General features: G+C 41.8%; 1 protein-coding gene across 3 annotated transcripts; it reads right to left on the reverse strand.

The window, feature by feature from the left end:
• Window positions 1–216: 216 nt before the first annotated feature.
• On the reverse strand, window positions 217–18,424 carry nbr1a (NBR1 autophagy cargo receptor a). Of its 3 annotated transcripts, none has more exons than XM_028567639.1 (22): window positions 18,205–18,424; window positions 17,803–17,865; window positions 17,411–17,429; window positions 17,150–17,172; window positions 16,566–16,748; window positions 16,101–16,178; window positions 15,747–15,970; window positions 14,936–15,055; window positions 14,366–14,665; window positions 13,861–14,020; window positions 13,136–13,384; window positions 10,599–10,721; window positions 10,332–10,407; window positions 10,037–10,147; window positions 9,359–9,538; window positions 8,686–8,853; window positions 7,243–7,394; window positions 6,121–6,653; window positions 4,656–4,741; window positions 4,077–4,164; window positions 3,674–3,773; window positions 217–1,435 (listed from the first exon to the last, which is right to left on the reverse strand). In XM_028567639.1, exons 1-22 carry the CDS (start codon window positions 18,304–18,306, stop codon window positions 1,247–1,249), a joined length of 3,327 nt encoding a protein of 1,108 aa, XP_028423440.1. In that variant the 5' UTR covers window positions 18,307–18,424; the 3' UTR covers window positions 217–1,246. The 3 variants fall into 3 exon arrangements, with proteins under 3 accessions (XP_028423440.1, XP_028423442.1, XP_028423441.1); XM_028567640.1 differs by having other exon boundaries at window positions 1,351–1,435; window positions 3,674–3,765; XM_028567641.1 differs by lacking the exon at window positions 13,136–13,384.
• Window positions 18,425–18,591: the final 167 nt, after the last annotated feature.

Here is an 18,591-nt window from a genome sequence, read left to right on the forward strand (position 1 = left end):
AAGTCAACATTAACTTAAATCTGCACACACCACAAATGTCAAATCACCACATGTAAATTTCAGGAAAGTAATAATCATGTTTCATGAAGGCAATGTAATGAAATAAAATATACTTGGTTCCACTAGGAGAGTGAGGAATGTGTTGTTAGAGACATCTCAGTTTGGATTAGAGCTAAATGACAGCAGAATGAGGAGGACACGCAAAGATGCGGGCGGGGGGGGTCGTTGAACCATGATGCAAAGCGGACATTTTCTACTGTGACTGTGCTAAGACCACGAGAACACGGCTCATCCCTAAAGCGTCTACCTGTCATGCAGGTGTCTCCTAAAAAGCAGTAGAAAACATCAGAGTCTGAACAGTGATCCGCTCGGACAGTGTCTGTATACATTCCACATGTCAACGTCTAAAATAACAGTACTCTGATACAGAAAAAAGATTGCATTGTTTAGGCAGATTTCACTACGATAATCGCGAGAAAAAAGAAAAAAAAAGTCTTAAAGATTTGTTGTTCTCACCGACTTGCACTGCTGACCCTCAACGCCCACAATCTCCACCAGCTACCGTAGCGGCAGTGGCTCCTCAGAACATTTCTATCTTTTTAATGACATTCAACAATATTAATATTTCATTGCTCTATTTGTGAGAAGGATCTAGCCAAGCCCTGTCAAAAGACAATAATTTTTCAGCGCCCAGGAAGCAGCTACAACAGCCATACAAACACTAAAAGATGAAGAGCTGAAATACACTTTTGTCCTTTTCTAAAACTACAACTCCCAGCTCCCTTTGACCAACACATGAGGCTCTATGGCCCCAGGTAAACAAGGCATGGCAAAGGTTAACCACTATTCATAAAAACTCACAAGTGTGTATATGGTTGAATTTGTTAAAATGTTGATGCTAAATCAAAAAAGGCAAAAGGCAGGAGAAGCCATTCATTCCTTTCGCTTCGAGTTCGAGAAATAAATGCTCCTCTTTCATTTTCCATTATTGTCTTATTATCGTTACTCTTGGTTCAAATAAACGATCCACCCTTTGGAACATCAATCAGTTGCACAAATCAGGAAGAGGTTTTCTCCTTTGTACATAATTCAAACAAAATCTAGACACTGGAAAGGGTGATATACATATGCAGGTCATAATCTAAATATTCTCTTTACATTATGTTTAAAAGTCAAATCAATTCTCATTAGTAGCCTTTTTTTTTTTTTTTTTTTTTTTTTTTTAACTCCACAGATTCCCCTTCTCTCAGTGCTTAGTGTTGACAGCTTTGTTCTGGCCTTCTTCGGCTATCTGCACCAGCTCGTTGACGGTGTGCAGAAGGCTGTAGCCGTGTTTCCTCAGCAGCCGCTGGTTCAGACGCTGGTCTCTGAAGCCCATCTCCAGCAGCATCGCCATCAGGGAGGGGTCCTGCCTGGTGGCTGGGTCGATGCCTCGCTGGGGGAGCAACACAGATGAGACTAACGACTATTCTCACTGTCGTTTGTTTGGTCTATAAAATGTTGGAAAATGGTGAAAAAATGTCGATTGTCTTTTCCATTTTTAAAGCAACGCCGAAGCACTTTTCCTCTTCGGTCCCCCTACAGGTTGGAAGCGGAATGGTCCATTACCGTTCTCACTGTAGCTGCAGTGGCTCCTCAGAAAATTTCTATCTTTTTATGACATTCAACAATATTAATATTTCATTGCTCTATTTTTGAGAAGAATCTAGCCAAGCCTTGTCAAAAAACTATAATTTTTCAGCGCCCAGGAAGCAGCTACAACAGCACATAAAACCACTAAAAGATGAAGAGCTGAAATGCACTTTTGTCCTTTCCTAAAACTACAACTCCCAGCTCCCTTTGACCAACAAATAATCTGGCAAACTTGCATAACGCGGTTATAGCCGATAGAGGGCCGCAAAGCGAATGCAGAAGTGCTGTTCACCCGGTTACGCGTTGGTGAACCACTGAAACAATTTTGGAAACATTATTTTAAAAAAGGTACAAAAGAATCTTTGGTGTTGCTTTAAATTTGGAATGTCTTGTTCTGTCCACAACTCAAAGCTATTCAGTTTACTATTGGAAGGTATTTTATTGTGTTACGTCTCAGTTGAAGGTTAAGAGGAAGTTACAGTAAACCAAAAGAGCTTTTATTGTGACGGGTAAAACGGAAGTGGATAAAGTTTTGTATTGACTGGCCGCTGACTGCGTTGTGGTTTTAATACAGTGGTCCAATAGCCTTGACGTTCCACTTCCGGGATTCCTCCAGTGCTGCAGGAAATTCCGCCTGAAGCACGTATGTCCTGTACCTCCCGCTTTCTTTGTGTTGGAATTATAAACTCCGTCTATGGTTAACTGCTCCTCAGATCTCTGGAGGGTAAATCCAGACAGCTAGCTAGACTATTTGTCACATTTGAGTTTTTTTTCGCACATCTATATTACAGCGGCTCCGTGCGGAGCTTAGTGCCGCCCATGACGATTCTGATTGGTTTAAAGAAATGCCAATAAACCAGAGTTTTTCTCCCATCCCGGAATGCTGCGTGGAGTAGCTAGAACCTCCTCCGCTCCCCAGCGTGTGGATGGTCTGGCAAAGCGAGACTAAATAAAGTGAGACGTGCAGTGCCGTCTTGGTTCCGGCATTGGAAGCCTGGGTTTCTTTATTTTATAGTCAAAGCTGAGTCTAGGCAATATAATAAACCCTCGGTTACATTGGTGGGATATTTTCTCCATTGAGGACAACCGTAAGTTTACTACGTTGTTAGGCAGTTTGTCAAGTAGAGTCAGTTGGCGTTAGCCACTGCTAACTCTGCGCTAGCTTAACTTTTTACAGTGTACAGCAGCACGAGTATTAGATTCTGCTTGTTGTGCCTCGGGCGTTTTCTTGTTCTAGTAAAAGTTAGAGAGGGTAGTAAGAGGAAAGAAGAAGAAACGACACAATAGCCACTTTCAGACCGAAGGGATTTTTGCAGTTCCTAGAACATAACGTTCCGAGAACGCTTTTTTTCTCGTGTTCCGACTGGACCAATTTGGGGAGTTTTAAGTTCCTCTGGTCACAGTTCCTGTAACTCTTTCAGCTCCTACTTCAGGGCAGGGTCTTTTCCCTTTTCCGCATAGTGGTGGTTAGATGGCTGTGTTATAATAACAAAGGGTCAGTTCCGATGGCCACTTGGCCAGTGTGAATGCAAATGGCAAAACCGGTTTTGGGGGAAGAGTAGTTAGTAGAACTGTTTAGAAGTGGACTGTTCCTAGAACTACGTTCCTGTAACTACTTGGTCGGAAAGAGGCTAATGTGGAAGTGTGAAGGAGACCCGCTGGACTGCCAGAGCGTCGCGGGGAGAGGCCCTTCTCAAACAACGTCAGGATTGAACTCCTGCCACACTTCAACTGAGAGGCACCACAATAAAATACCTTACACTATCATAGAGGAGGGAAGAAACTATAAATTGTTCACATTTAAAAAGCTGGAATCTGAGAACTTTTATTTAATTTTTTTTCATGAATAAATGACTCAAACTGATTCAGTTTATCAAAAAAGTTTAAAATTAAAGTAATTTAATAGTTGACCACTAATCGATTAATCGAATAATCCTCGCAGCTCTAAATCTTACCCACTTATAGGAATGTAATCTTGTCACTATAACTGTAACATATTTGTTGCTATGCATGATGTTTAGAGGGTTTCTGTGCGATGTACCTGTATTGAGCAGTTTGGTCCAGTGAAGAGAGCTTTATAAGCGGACGCTGCCACAGAAAGGGCGCCCTTGACAAGTCCCTCTGTGATGCCTCCTTGGCCCCTTGTATAAAGACAGGGATGTGGTTATGCTGGGTTACATCACAGCATTGCAGAGAACAATGTGTTCCAGTTGGACTTGTTTTGAACAAAAAGCACACAGGTTAGAAACCAAAAAAATGCAAGTTAAGAGGTGGATCACATTGCTTTATGTGATAATACAGACTCTTTGTTAGAAGTCAGAGTGGATCAGGTTGTTATATAAGAAGATGGTGAGGACAGATAAACGCAGTCAACACAACAGAGTAACTAAAGCAAGAGTTTCCTTCATAAAAACGGAAACAACAAGTTTTACACTGAATTGCACCTTGGCTGCAAAGCGTTGCTGGGTCTGGGGTTATATGTCTCAAAGGCACTGGATGCTGAGCCGGCTGATCTTGACAAACCAGATGATACTGCAGAACAGATTTAAAAAAAAATAAAAAAAGAGAAACACACACACACACACACACACACACACACACACACACACACACACACACACACACACACACACACACACACACACACACACACACACACACACACACACACACACACACACACACACACACACACACACACACACACACACACACACAGAGTTAGCGGAGGAACGGAGCATTCTGCTGAAGCAAGTGATCCTAAAAGCTTGAGTGCAATCTCACTTCCTGTATCTCCACAAAGGGCAAAATGTGTTTCCTTTCGGTGAGGCAACACTGAAGTTGAACATTCAAAGTACTAGAAAAAGAAGCTGTTATATATTGATACTGGTGTGTTTGTGTGTGTGTGTGTGTTCTGGGTGAACAGATGCATGAATGGTAAACATCTTATGTGCCATGAGTGCCAGTATGTACTATGATACTGTGATGTGCTTATGTCCAGTTATTCAAAAAGTAAAACTCACCATTTAGGTGGACCCTTGGTTGGTGTGGCTCATATGGGCCACAGGCTGGAGGACTGGGGTCCTCAGCCAGGTACAGTGCCTCAGACCTGAAACGTACAGGAAATAATAATAATAATAATAATAATAATAATAATAATAATAATAGGAAGTAAACCATAGACGAGCTGTAGCAGGGAGATACAAATTGAAATGGACTGGGATCATTTCTAGGTACCCTTGTATTTTAAATTATAAATGTGAATAATTTAATGGATACAATCAACAGTGCAAAAACAGTTGGAAATTGCATGATATTTTGGATATTTTCTTTTTCCCACATTTTGTTCTTCACCTCCTGGTACAAAAAAAATAACCAATTCCAAGCTGGAATATAGGATATTCTCTTGCAAAACATCAACTGTTATTCTTATACCGGGCTTTGGCGTCCCAATGCTCACTCCACTTTTTGGCCCACTTCACTATGTGCATTGATACCGGACTAGTTTAGCAGGAAACGGGACCCATTTCTAAGCACGAGAACATAAAATCTATCAGGAATACAGTTTAAATACACAAAATATATATACAAATATTAGGGCTGTCAATCGATTAAAATATTTAACCATGATTAATCGCGTGATTGTCCATAGTTAACACGCGATTAATTGCAAATGAATGGTACATTTTAGTATCTGTTCTAAATGTACTTTAAAAAGGGATGTTTTTCAAGCTTTTAACGCTCCGGTGGTATTTCAGACTCGACTACTCTGGTGCTAACTAAATTCACATCGACAGTACATGCAAATTACTTCTGGAAGGGGCTTTAAAAACGCAACATGCCGTTCAAAAGACCCTTTTCTTTATCCATTTCTGCTCAAGGAGCACAACGTTCCTGCTGCATCGCTTCCTGATTCCACAAACGACGGCGCAGCCCTAGGCCCAAACCACAGAACGCACGCGCGTCAGAAAAATGAGTTGCGTTGGAAGGAATTTGCGTGAACTCTAGGCCTGTCCTCGACTAAAGATATTCTTAGTCGACTAACACTTATAGGATTTTGTCGACTAATTGATCAGTTGATTTAACTGACAGAGCTGTGCGCTTTGAGAGGTGGTTAAGACTAGAAAAGCACAATATAAATGTAGTTAATTAACCATCTGTAAAACTGAGTTTCTCCACAATTAATCCTGCAAAAGCACCACTTTAAATCTAGTGTTTACCATAAATGTGCTCAGAAGTTTCCTGAAATAAATAATTAAGCATGAATAAGCATAAAAAATGACTAATCAACTAAAGAAATCTTAGTCGACTAAGACCAAAACGACCGATTAGTCGCCTAATCAACTAAGAGGTGGCAGCCCTAGTGAACTCGTTATTAACGCGTTTAAAAACATATCCCCAATATCACTGTTGAGATATTTGGAACGGTTTGTTTTAATGCCTCCTGCAGGTTTCTGAACTGCACAGGGACCATTTGACTGGTCTAACCTGGGGGAGTAGAGCGTCGGTGGGGGCAGCAGGGGGTCAGGCAGCACTGGTGGTGGCACCACTTCAGGGGTGAGCGTCACAGCGTCCAGGGTTTGGGAGGCACACAGCATCTGGTTCACGCTGCTGTGGGCGGGGGGGGCCGCCGGAGGCCACGTTTTCACAGACGAGTCCTCCGCATCGACTACCTCCGCCTCGTCCTGCCGCTCTCTCAGCGGCACTACCTCGCCTGGCTCAGAGTTGGAGTCTTCCTCTTTCTCTTCCTCTTCCTCCTCCTCCTCCTCCTCTTCCTCTTCCTCTTCCTCTTCCTCTCCCTCTCCCTCTCCCTCTCCCTCTCCCTCCTGCTGTGTGTCTGGGTCGGCTGATGTCACATCATCATCATCAGCAGCATCATCATCATCATCATCAGCGGCGTCGGGCTGCGACATGGCGGAGCTGTACATGGACTCGCCCAGAGGCCGGCTGGTGTCGAAGCAGTCCGGGAGGACAATGATGTAATCGTCACAGGAGGAGACGGAGGAGGTCTGGCTGCTGACCTGAGACACAGGAGGACGAGATGGAGACATGTACGGACTTTGATCCATGAGAACGACTACACCAACAACTTCTAACTAGGGCTGGGTATCGTTCACATATTTTTGATACCGATCCCAATACCGTGACTTCAATACCGGCTCCTAAATGATATCATTTTTTCCAATACTGATTTTATAAAACAAAAATAAATTACAATATTACACAATACAGTACAAATCTTTATTTTTTTTTTTTTAACCTCCCACTACGTCAGCCCCGACTCTGTGTGATGTAGTTTTTCCCGTGTGTCTCTACGACGTGTAACGTTAGACAGCCAATCACAGACATTATTAGATCTTGCTAGAATGTAATTTGTAACGGAAGCAGGATAGATAAACGTACAGGTTTTCAGCCTGAGCTGCAGGGCGGAATCAAATCGCCGGCAGTCTAACCCAGCCCTACTCCTAACCTCATTATTCCAGAATGTGCATTTACTGTTATGGTTTTGTCTTCTCTGGCATCGTCCCTTTGAGAATCATCATTTATCATTTATGAGCTGCTTTGACATATAAAACACAAGTGTCAGCACAAAAGGGTTAAAAACCTCACCTCCTCCCAGTCTTCTCCTTTGGTTCCACCCTCCTCTCTCTCGTCTTGACTGTCCCTCATGTTCTCCAGGTCATCCAGGACCATGACCTCTTCATCCTCGTGATCTTGATGTGAGCTGATATGCAGGTTTTCATTCGCCGGTTCCAGCAGAACTAAAAATAAAATTCAAAAAAAGCACACACACAAATGAGCATCTAAAAATTGCAGGTGAGGCTAAATGTATAATTACCACAACAGTTATGACATGGAACTGAAAAGACAATAGTTTTAAGTAGGGCTGGGTATCGTTAAAAAAAATTCCCATTACCGGTATTTACCGGTTCGATACCAATTTTATAAAACAACATTACACATTTGGTTCAAATCTTTATTTGTTTTTTAGCTCCTACTACGTGAGCTCTGTCTCTGTGCTTAACGTTAAGTTTTTCCTGCGAGTCTCTATGACATGTAACGTTAGACAGCCAAATTAAAAACAAAAATTATTATGCAAGCTCATTGGCTCACTGACGCTGATGAGATTTACTCCTTAGGTATTGAAATTGGGTATTGAATGACGAGGCATTTTTCGATACTCGATACTTTAGAGGCGATTCGGTCGGTGCCTAAAATTCGGTATCCAGCCCTAGTTTTAAGAGAAGTTAAATCAAGCCGTCCTCCTGTTTTTTATTTATTTAAAGTGACTATATGTAACTTTTAAATGTTTCTGAAACTGTGTAGTGTTCCATCTGATGATCATTAATGACCCGTAACAGCAAACGAGACTAACAGTGGAAAGAACGCTAGTTTTATATAGTTTTTTTGATGCCTCTGGGTAGGTCTGAACTTTCCCACAAAGTCACAGAATGATTTACGGCAGGTAGTAGGCGCTACAGAGAACTCATTCTGACGGGTCACAGATTTTGTCTGAACACCGGAAAAGCCTGTTAGTGAGTACGCAGGAAAAGGCCTAGTTGTATTTTAATTTTATTTTAGAAGTTATCTGTTGTAGTTATGGCTGATACTGAGGAAGGGCCATCACAGGAAATAAGGAAATTAAACGAAGAACAACCAAAAGCTAAAAGGGAAAGTGAAAGATGAATGGTGAAATCCAAGTCAAACTCAGTCTGGCTTTCAACAGATGGAGACGATTACGGGATTGTAAAGGATTCAAAAACGTCCCAGAATTTGCCCTCAGATATGTAATATGTCTATTTCATTCATAAAATCGTTCATTTTCAATAAAAACGTAGTCTTTTTTACGACGGCAGGTGTGGTTAAAAAAAAACTAAAAAAAACACTACGGCTTTTGACCAACACTGCCGCTAGAATCAAGACAAACTGCCACTTTAAATACGTGTCAATGTATTCAACAGAAAAAAACAAAAATTAGGGGAAATTAGAGAAAAATCGAAAAATCAGAAGCTGAATTGGAAACCGATCTAATCGTGTGAGTCATCCTCTGACCTGGCCTTGTCTCCTCTTCCTGGGTGATCTGGTTGAGGCCGCTGTTGAGAGGCAGAGCTGAACTCTCAAGTCTAACGGCGCAGATCTCCTCATTCCTCTCTTGCACCGTCTCCATCTTCTCAGCCTCTACAGCTCTCTCGAAGCAAAAGCTGGTGCCCCGGGAAACAACTGAAACCAAATGGAATAAAAAAACAAACAAAGTCAGAGTACCTCATTATACAGCAACTTTTAAAACACAAAAATATACTGTATTTCTTAACATAGGTTTGTTAGATTGTGGTCACAGTATATAACAACAGTAGGGCTGCGACTAATTATTTTCATTATCTTGCAGAGTATTATCTCGACTAATATCAGCTGGTCCATAAAATGTCTCAAAATAATAATAAAAAAAAAAATGTCCATGCTTAATTCTCAAAGTGCAAGAACTTTAAATGTCTTGTTGTGTCCAAAACCCAAAGAGATTCACTTTAATATGATAGAAAACAGAGAAAAGCAGGAAGCCTTCATGTTTGCGAGGCTGAAAACAGCATTTTCTTCCATTTTTAATTAACTGATTATCAAAACAGTTGGAGGATTATTTTTCCGTCGATAGACAAATCGATTAGTCAACTCGTGTACGCAGCTCTAACTAGTAGTAAGTGTGATTGTGGGAGGCACAGTGGCTCCTCACCCTGTGGTTTGTGGCTGCTGTGCTGGGCTCTGCGCAGGGGTCTGTGATCAGGGGCCTCCTCTAAGGCGAGGGAGCGGATGACCGTCTCGCAGAGGAACTGGGCTCCGCTGATCTCCTCCTCTCTGTCCTCCTCCCGGGTCACAGGCTCCAGCAGCTCCGTCTGCTGCCTCAGTTTCACTCCTAGGCATATATTAAAAGAGTAATCCACTGACAGTGTCGGGCAAGTTACCCAGGAAGTGTAATAGGTTACTCTGATTCTCCACTGGTTCCGCTTTTGTTCCATTCTCCGGCACACCACACAGAGAGCTTCTTGCTTGCCCGACTCACAGATTTTAATTGTCTCTACTTTGTACTTTACAGAACAATCACGTGTTTATCAAGCAAGTGTCTAGGCTAGGCTTGAGCCGCTAGCCTCGAAATACAAATCTGTTGGCGTTTCCAGTTCAAATTTAGCTCAACAATCACTCAAAAAAAAAACCCATCTCCAGTGAGAGTTACCTTTACATAAATCTGCTTAAAGAGGTTTCTGCTTAAATGATACGCAATATTTTTGCCTCAGCTGATTTTTTTTTCTCTCACTTGAGTTGCATCTTCTTCAAGGAACAGCCGACATCACATTCATACTAAGCACACACTGTACTCTGGGAGGGTTTTTTTTAAGCACACAACCGGTCTTACCAAAAAGTTTTCGGACCCCTGTGACTTCGGCGTCTTCTTTCATCTGGGAAATTATGGCCTTCTCCAACACTGGTGCATCATGGGGAAGAGGAGATATGCAGGGAGTCAAATCTACAAATTAGGTAGGAGAAACACAACACAGTTTAACCACTTAAGACTTTAAGACTTAAAACTAGAGAAATGTAGTCAAGCTATCAAGTTTCCTACAAAAGCCAAGGCAATTTTGGACATTGCATAAGAAACTATTTCTGTTAAATCACTTTCTCCAGTGTTTAAAGCGTCATATATTACTTACCCACAGGAGTGTTGTTAGGAACCTTCTCCAACTCTTGCACAATATTTATATCCAGCAACTCAAATGACAGTAGATCCTGAAAAAAAAGAAGAAAAACAGAAGACAAGCAGGGAGAATGAAGGATGTTCAGCTGATCACTGATCAATGTACAGTATGATTGTGCTGTCACAGAACACAACAGTGTGCGTCATCAAAAACTAAGCAGGAGCATTGACTGAAACTACACGTTTGGGGTAGCTGAATGTCAGATCTTTTTGGAGTGCGCACCTGTGCAGTGAGGAGGTCGACTGAGGGGAAGTAGTAGTCCTCGTGGTTCAGGTCTACAAACAAGCCAGGCTCGCTGTCCCTGGCCCTAACCTCCTCCTTCTCCACTGGCCTCACCTCCTCCTTCTGAAGCACACAAGAATGGCATCGTGAGTAAGACTACAGGGTGCATGCAAAGACGAGTTCCACCGGAAAATCTTTTTAAGAGTAAGACACAAGTACAGCGTCGCTATGGATTTAAGGATTCCAGTATTATTATGGATGATCTGTTTTTTCAAATCCTAAAATCAGACCTGTTTACATGAACTGTTTCCTTTATTACCCAGGAACCACACAGACTGCAATGCATTTTTTATACTGCCATATTCATGTTGGACTTTGAATTAGAGATGGGCGATATGAAAAAAATAAATAATGAAATATCACGATATTTTTGACCAAATACCTCAATATCGATATTGCGGGGATATTGTAGGGTTGACAATTTGTGCTTTCAAAAAAATATTTACACAATGAGATTTTTGATAAATAATCATCATTAATGTGTATATAATAACTAAGTGGGTAAAGGCAAATAATAGAAAAGCTAGAACAGTCCGGTAAAATTTAATCACTTTTACTGTAGTTACACAAATACAAATAACGATATGTGTGGAACACTTCCACCCATCACATATCACAGATCATTTGTATTTGTGCTGGCATTTATGTCTTCCTAGGGCTGGGCAATATATCAATATTGTGATATAATACTGGATATCGTCTCCGATTTTGGATATCGTAATATATCGTGAAATGACACAAGTGTTATCTGTCCCTGGTTTTAAAGATGTAGCCTTTAAAACCAGGGACAGATAACACTTGTCATTTCACGATATATTACAATATCCAAAATCGGAGACGATATCCGGTCTCATATCACGATATCGATATAATATTGATACATTTCCCAACCCTACTTTGAATTTGACCTAATTTAGATCTAAAGTACTTAAAAGAAATAAAAAAAAAAATCTGGAAAAGGCATTTGTGGTGGAAGAAGTGCTCGGATCCTTTAGGGTCCATTCAGACTAAATCAGGCGGTCCGGCGATTCGCCCCAGGGTTCTGCGACGGTGGGAGGGTCACTTAAATGGCCCATTTGTGTTACGTCCAATTGTGTTCTATAATTTTTACTTTATATTTCACAATTATTGGTTTCCCGTTAGATCGTTTATAGATCTCAACATTCCCGACTGCATTTGAAGGCAGCTTCATTTCCCAGAGAAAGAAAGAAAGACGGAGCAACTGTTCTTGGTTGTTGCAGGAAAAGTAAACGGTTACACAAACTCCCGGGCAGTTAAGTGCTTGTGTTTTTTTTTTTTTTTACCCCCATAGCGTTTTAAAACGTTCTCGTGGCAGCGATCGAGGCAGTGATGTTTACTGTACGGGACTCCCACACTGCCTCAAAACGGACTGACAAGTCTGATCGGCGGTTCCATGATTGGCCGCTGACGGGTGACGTCGGGTTGTGTTTCTCCAAAAGTTATGTGTCTCAACTTTTTTGCTGTAGGCCGCCGTCTTTCAGCTCCCTCCTGGAGCTCCCACCGCCGCAGCCTAAACACTAAACTACCCCCATTCAAAATGAATGCGTTTTTTGCCGGACCGCCTGACGACTGCTGCAGTCTATGTGAACACAGCCATACTTAAATAAAAGTATCAATGCAACGAGTAAAAGTCCTGCATTCAAAATCTTACTTACAAAGAATTATAGAAGTATTATCAAAACTAAAAGTACTGGCTACGCAGTATAATGTCCCATAATTAGATTGTTCATATGTGTAAGCAGTGTTTTACTGTTGTAGCAGGTTGGGGTGGAGACCATTTTAACTTTAAGATACAGTCAGGTTGTTATGTCCAGTGGTTCCCAACCTAAGGGTCGGGCCCCTTAAAAGGTCCACCAGATAAATCTGAGGGGTCATGACATGATTAATTGGAGAGGCAAGAAAGTTCTGCTACAAAAAAATCTGTTTTCATGTCGCTAATCTTTGCTTTTTTGTGAAATATTGGATAATTTGACCTCTTTGGGCCTTAAAGAGTTGAAACAATCTGAGAGGGAAAATCCCTCTTTGGTAGAACAGCTGACAACTCATCTGAAACGTGACAAGGGCCCTAAGCAAACACTGTTTTTTTTTTCTAAGACCCACACCAAGTGGTTTGGAACTTGTGGTTTAATCTCAATATTGTTCTGTATTTTAAAAAGTTATCCAAGTTTATTTTTTCATAATGCAAAAACCTACTCTGCAAAGTAACTAGTAATTATATCTGTCAAATAAATGGAGTGCAGAAAGAAAATACATTATTTCCCCTTTTGAAATGTAGTGGAGTAGAAGTATAAAGTAACATAAAATGGATATACTCAAGTAAAGTACTTGAGTAAATCTACTTAGTTACTTTCCATCGCTGATCAGGTATCACAAATAATGCCATAATCTAGGTGTGCATGTCAACAGTAGATGTTCTCGCTGCAGCAGTACAGGGTGTCATTGGATATCAGACTTGCCAGTCGTTTGCTCTGATGCCCGAGTGTGTTGCGGCCGTCGCCGGGGTCGACCACGATGCTGCACCAGACACGCGGGCCAAACTGACACCCGCAGTGCGCCAGCCGCCAGTGGGAGGTGTACGTCCCCTCCATCACAGGAGCGACAAAGGCCACACTGACCACTCCCACTTGTCCGGGCAGCAGCAAGGGGACCGGCATCTCCCTCTTCTCCTCTGATGCCAGGCCGAGGTTTCCCCACATGAACACTAGCTGGGTGCACGTACACACATACACAAAACACAAAATAGGAATACACATGCGAAAAAGCACAAAGACGAGAGCATGCAGCCAAAGTCACACAGCAGAAAAATTATATTTGCTCAAGTGAGGGAGACACACACACACACACACACACACACACACACACACACACACACACACACACACACACACACACACACACACACACACACACACACACACACACACACACACACACACACACACACACACACACACACACACACACAAAAACTTAAACCATAAAACAAATTTAACTGAATTCAAATAATAAACCTCTCAGACAGAAAAGGCATTAGTAGTATTAGCCTGGGTACGAAATCTTAGCTGGTGTTAGTGGATAAGAAGTAGGCAATGAGCTGAGTGGGGACTCAAAGTGGAAGTGAAGCAGGGGGGGGGGGGACAAGAGAGAGTGGGGCTGTCCTCTCGGCGGGTGGGAGGGGTACCTTAGTCTCTGAGGTCCAGCTGATAGTGCCCGAGTTCCTCATCTTCCAGTATTTGATGAACTTGGTACCAGGCTCCAGACGGGTGCCGTCCGGCAGATTTTCGTCCAGAAACAAGGCAGCCATAGTAGGAACCAAGGACGTGTGCGAGACCCCGGGACTCCTAGTTTCAAGTGTACAGAGCATTGTTGAAAATAGCCCTGGTTTCTTATAATACCCATCTCTTTTGTTCTCTACGAAACAAAAAAAGCAGGACCCCAGATTTTTTTTTTTTGCAGCTCAAAAGCAAATTTTCTTAGAAAATCTATGAAGCAGCAGCAGCAGTTTTCACATTGAGGTAGTTCCAACATTTTCCACCACCCCAGAGCAGCCAGCGATACACTCATACAGACTAGATTACAAAGATGGCATATTTTGATTTCTTTTCTCGGAAAAAAAGACTTTATTGCATCCATGCTGGGTTTGAGGTACCCAGCACTGGCGGACGCCCTTCCGAGGTGGCGCTTACTCTGGACTGGAGGCCTGGGGATCAGGGGCCGGGACAGGGATGGAACCTTGGGCTGGGGCTGGACCTGAGGCTGTTTCTGAGGCAGCAGGGGGGGGCAGGGCTGGGACCTGGGTGGAGGCGGAGGCCATGTTTGTCAGGTTGGCTCTGCCTGAGGTAGATGGCCCACTCCACTGCAGCCCCCTCTTCTCCAGTCTCAGTTTCTTCTTGATTTCCTTCACTTCAGCTCTTAGCTGCCTCCTTTCAGCTTTGAGGCGCTGTCGCTCGGCCTTGCGCACTGTCCTGTCTCCTCGCCTTGGGAACCTGGTTTGAAATGTCATCAGGAACACCTATTTGTTGACTATCAAGAGTTTATTTTCCAAGAACAAAAAACACATACACACTCATAATGCATTATTTTCAGTAATCTAGCTGCTAACACATTTTGCAGTCCTGCTTTGCATCTATTCATAGTTATGTTTTCCTCCAATAAAGCAGAAGAAGTGATAGCAAAAAGGGCTAGCACTGTTGCAAGTAACAATGTCTTATTGTTTCAAGAAGTGGGAAGATTGATCCTCGCTCTTGGGGGTTTACCTCAACTCTCCCGACATTCCATGCTCAGGGATGGAGAGAGGGGTCTTGGTTCTCACGAGGTTGTGGCTGGGGTCATGGCTATGTCTGCACATCTCGCACAGGATGCAGGACGGGCACACGCTGCCAGGGAACAAGGCAACAAAAACATCAATATCATAAAGCCGGAAAAAAAAACGGAACACGCGAGAAAAAAGTATCTCACAAAAAAAAAAAAAAAAAAGAACAAACTCATGAAAGACACAAAGGTCTAAAGTGCCATCTCTCCAGGAACTGTACGCCTCCAGGACGCCGAGGCGGGCAGGAAAGATTGAGGCCGATCACTTTCACCCCTGGACACAGACTGTTTGGCTGCGATCCATCAGGACCAAAACATCATGCCACAACAACAGTTTCTTCCCCTCAGTGGGGCCCCGGACCCCCACTGACTGACACCTTAATCCTACATCCTGTCCCCTGCACAGTCTATATATCCTAAACTTTTGCACATTTCTCTACATTTTTGGACATTCTGCACTAACCCAAATAATGCTAACTAGTTACATGTATGTATTATTTGTTTCTGTATTTATTGTTGTTTATATTATTGTTTTTATGTATGCACTTTTAACCAAGACAAACTCCTACTAAGTGCTACTTACCTGGCATGTGACATGCATCACCGCTATCACTTATTGATTCATCAGGTGAAACATTTTCAGAATTTGAAAAACGTGTGCCACGCTAAATCAAATTCTGTGTCTTACATAAGCCACTTAGCTACCCATTTCCTTCACAATACTTCTTATTATTTTAAAAGGTTTCCCATGCGTACCTGCACTTGTAGGCCCCTTCAGAGGTGAGTTTGTTGCAGCTGCTGCAGTTCGGGGTGTAGCCAAGGGATCCAGTTGAGGTGGAGGGGCCTGGCCTGGGCCCTATGGGGCCGCCACTAGCTCCACTGGCCTCAAGGGGCCCATCAGATGATTTGTGGGTACAACACTGGCCAGAAAAGTCATTGCACATCCTTTCCACCACCTCTTTCACCACCTCATCTTTAAACTATGAAAACAAGAGTTTGATTTATGTAAGTAGAAGCTAAACATGACTTTTTGGTCAGAGACAACAATATTAATAATGCATCTTAAACATAACCAGTCAAAAAAATAATAATCAAAAATCATTATTTTACCTTCTCCATGTACGATCTAAACCACATGGGAGGGGGGTCATCTTCTGGCTTGTTCCCCTTGTTGTCCTTTACTGTGACCTGTATAAAATACATCAGGTTGTCACATATGCAAAGTTCCATGATCTTACATATTTGAGTTGAGCTTGATTTTAATATTTAGACACAAACTGATGGTTTCACTCCCACAAATCCTGTAAGATTTCAATCATTGCTAGACAACCGATTATGGCAACGGAAGACTGGTATCTGAGCTAAAGATAAGCTGATTTGAGGCAACAACCACATCCAAATGATATCAGAAATTACAACACAAGAGCCAATAAACAGTTGCTGACACTTGTGCCAAGTAGAATGTAGATTTACAGTGGCTCATTAATGCCAAAAACACTGTAAACACTGCACATGTGAGAGCATATGAGAAGAAGAAAGTGGAGGAAGAGGAGGAGAATCCATTTGGTTCCTTACAGCGTCTCGCTCTGGGGTGACCTGTGTGCCTTTATCCACCGTTTTGACCCTTGATGGATAAGGAGGAGCAGGCCGGAGGTCTCCTTTCAGCTCCTTCACCTCCGTCTTCAGTGGGCCTCCACAGGCCTGCCCTTTCATCTTGTACACGTTCATGTGCAACTGGTTCCCCTGCTTCTCGGCGCTCTGTGTGGGGAATAAAAGCATTAAACACATACAAAGGGAGACTGACACAAAGCAATGTAAGATAATACTATTGCTTTCCTCTGTGTATTCTGTACAACTCTAACTATGTGAATGCTGCCACACTGGAACAACTACATATTTGTAAGTACATCTTGTCCATTTGATGCATGAGGTGATATTTTCTTGTGTGCGTAGAAAGTATTTTCTTTTCTATCTTCATTCATTGAGTGAGTTCTACTGCCACTACAATGTCCACTAAAGTTTCTCATATCCTGCATCCTCTCTCTGCACCTGTGTAATGACACGGACGTGTTAATGTAATTAACTTGTTGACTTGTTATGTGCCATTAAATGTAATCCTGTCTTCACTATTTGAAAGAATTCCAGCAGTGCCCCAGTACCTTGATTGCTTCTTCATATTCATCTGAAATAAAAACAAATCAACAGTAAGTTTCATAGTAACTAATTACTTGCACTATGCCTATATGATATACAGAGTAAAAAGTATTCCACTTTTTTTTATCGTTTATTCTATTGCATATATTTTTGCTCCTATCCATCTATCTAGATATTTAAATCTTTATCTCACATGTTTTTGCTTATGTTCTATTTCAAATACATACATTAATTAAGATGAACAAACAAAAAAGTATTTTTCTCACCTTGACTGTTTATGCAAATCTGAAATAAAAGTGAGGTCAAAAGGAGTCAATGAACTTACACCCAACCAACACATCATATTATTTCTGCAATGAATGTAAAAAGCAGAGGTGGTAGAAGAAGTTAGTGCATAAACTAAAGTTTATGAACTTCTTTTTTTAAATACAATAATGTTAAATTATCTGACTGAAACAAAATCCATATATCGTTCACCCCTACAAATAAATGTAGTGGAGTAAAAGTACTTTATTGGCTTCCAAAATGTAGACGTATAAAGTAGCATAACATAGAAATACTCAAGTAAAGTACAAGTACTTCTAAATCGTACTTAAGTACAGTACTGAGTAGAGTAAATGTACTAAAAACGCACACACATTTACATACACTCCCTTACCTCTTCATTATCCTCATCGAAGTATTTGACTTGAAAGTGGTTGATCCCAAAAGACGCTTTGATCTGAAATATAATTTCAAAAGAGTTTATTATCAAATTCACAGCAAACATTATGTTATTAAATAAAAATGAAAACTCCCTTCCGTGTTTTGAGAAACACCAATAATGGCACGTTGAAAATTAGCTCTACAGTACAGCTAGCTACTGTGCAAACGCATTATAGCAAATCCTTGCGTATTTATTGAAGCCATCTTAAAATATTAGCACTTATGTACATGTTGTCGCAACAGTATCGACTGTCCTTCAGGTGGTCTATTGTTTACGTGTCTAGGCCATGTCTGGGCCTTTGCTTTTCACCAAACTGCGCCAGCGTTTAGCCAACACGCTCAGCTAGCAGCTCACCCAGGCTTCAACGGAGTCCCACTCCAGTTTGTCCAAATCCTGAGCCAGAAATCTCTTCACATTTCCCCGGAAATTGACTTTAATCGTAACAGGCAGCCCCATGTCAGCCGTTTATGAGCATATAATGGCTATCATTTGCGGTGACACCGGCCTATTTGATCCCTGTTGCCCTCGACTGTCTTTTCTTGTTTACATCGTCAGCTGCGTCTAGAAAAATACAGTGAGGTTTCCGCGCAGGCGCACTTGAAACATTTCTTTTCTTCTTCAAATAAACAGCGATCCTTTACTTATTGTTTTAACCAGATACATAAGAAAACACACATGAAAGCAAAAAAAGAAGAAAAAGATAAATGAAAAAAAAATAAAGTCACACAAAACATGGCGATG

This window comes from Perca flavescens, chromosome 21, assembly GCF_004354835.1.
Source record: "Perca flavescens isolate YP-PL-M2 chromosome 21, PFLA_1.0, whole genome shotgun sequence".
Taxonomy (NCBI): Eukaryota; Metazoa; Chordata; class Actinopteri; order Perciformes; family Percidae; genus Perca; species Perca flavescens.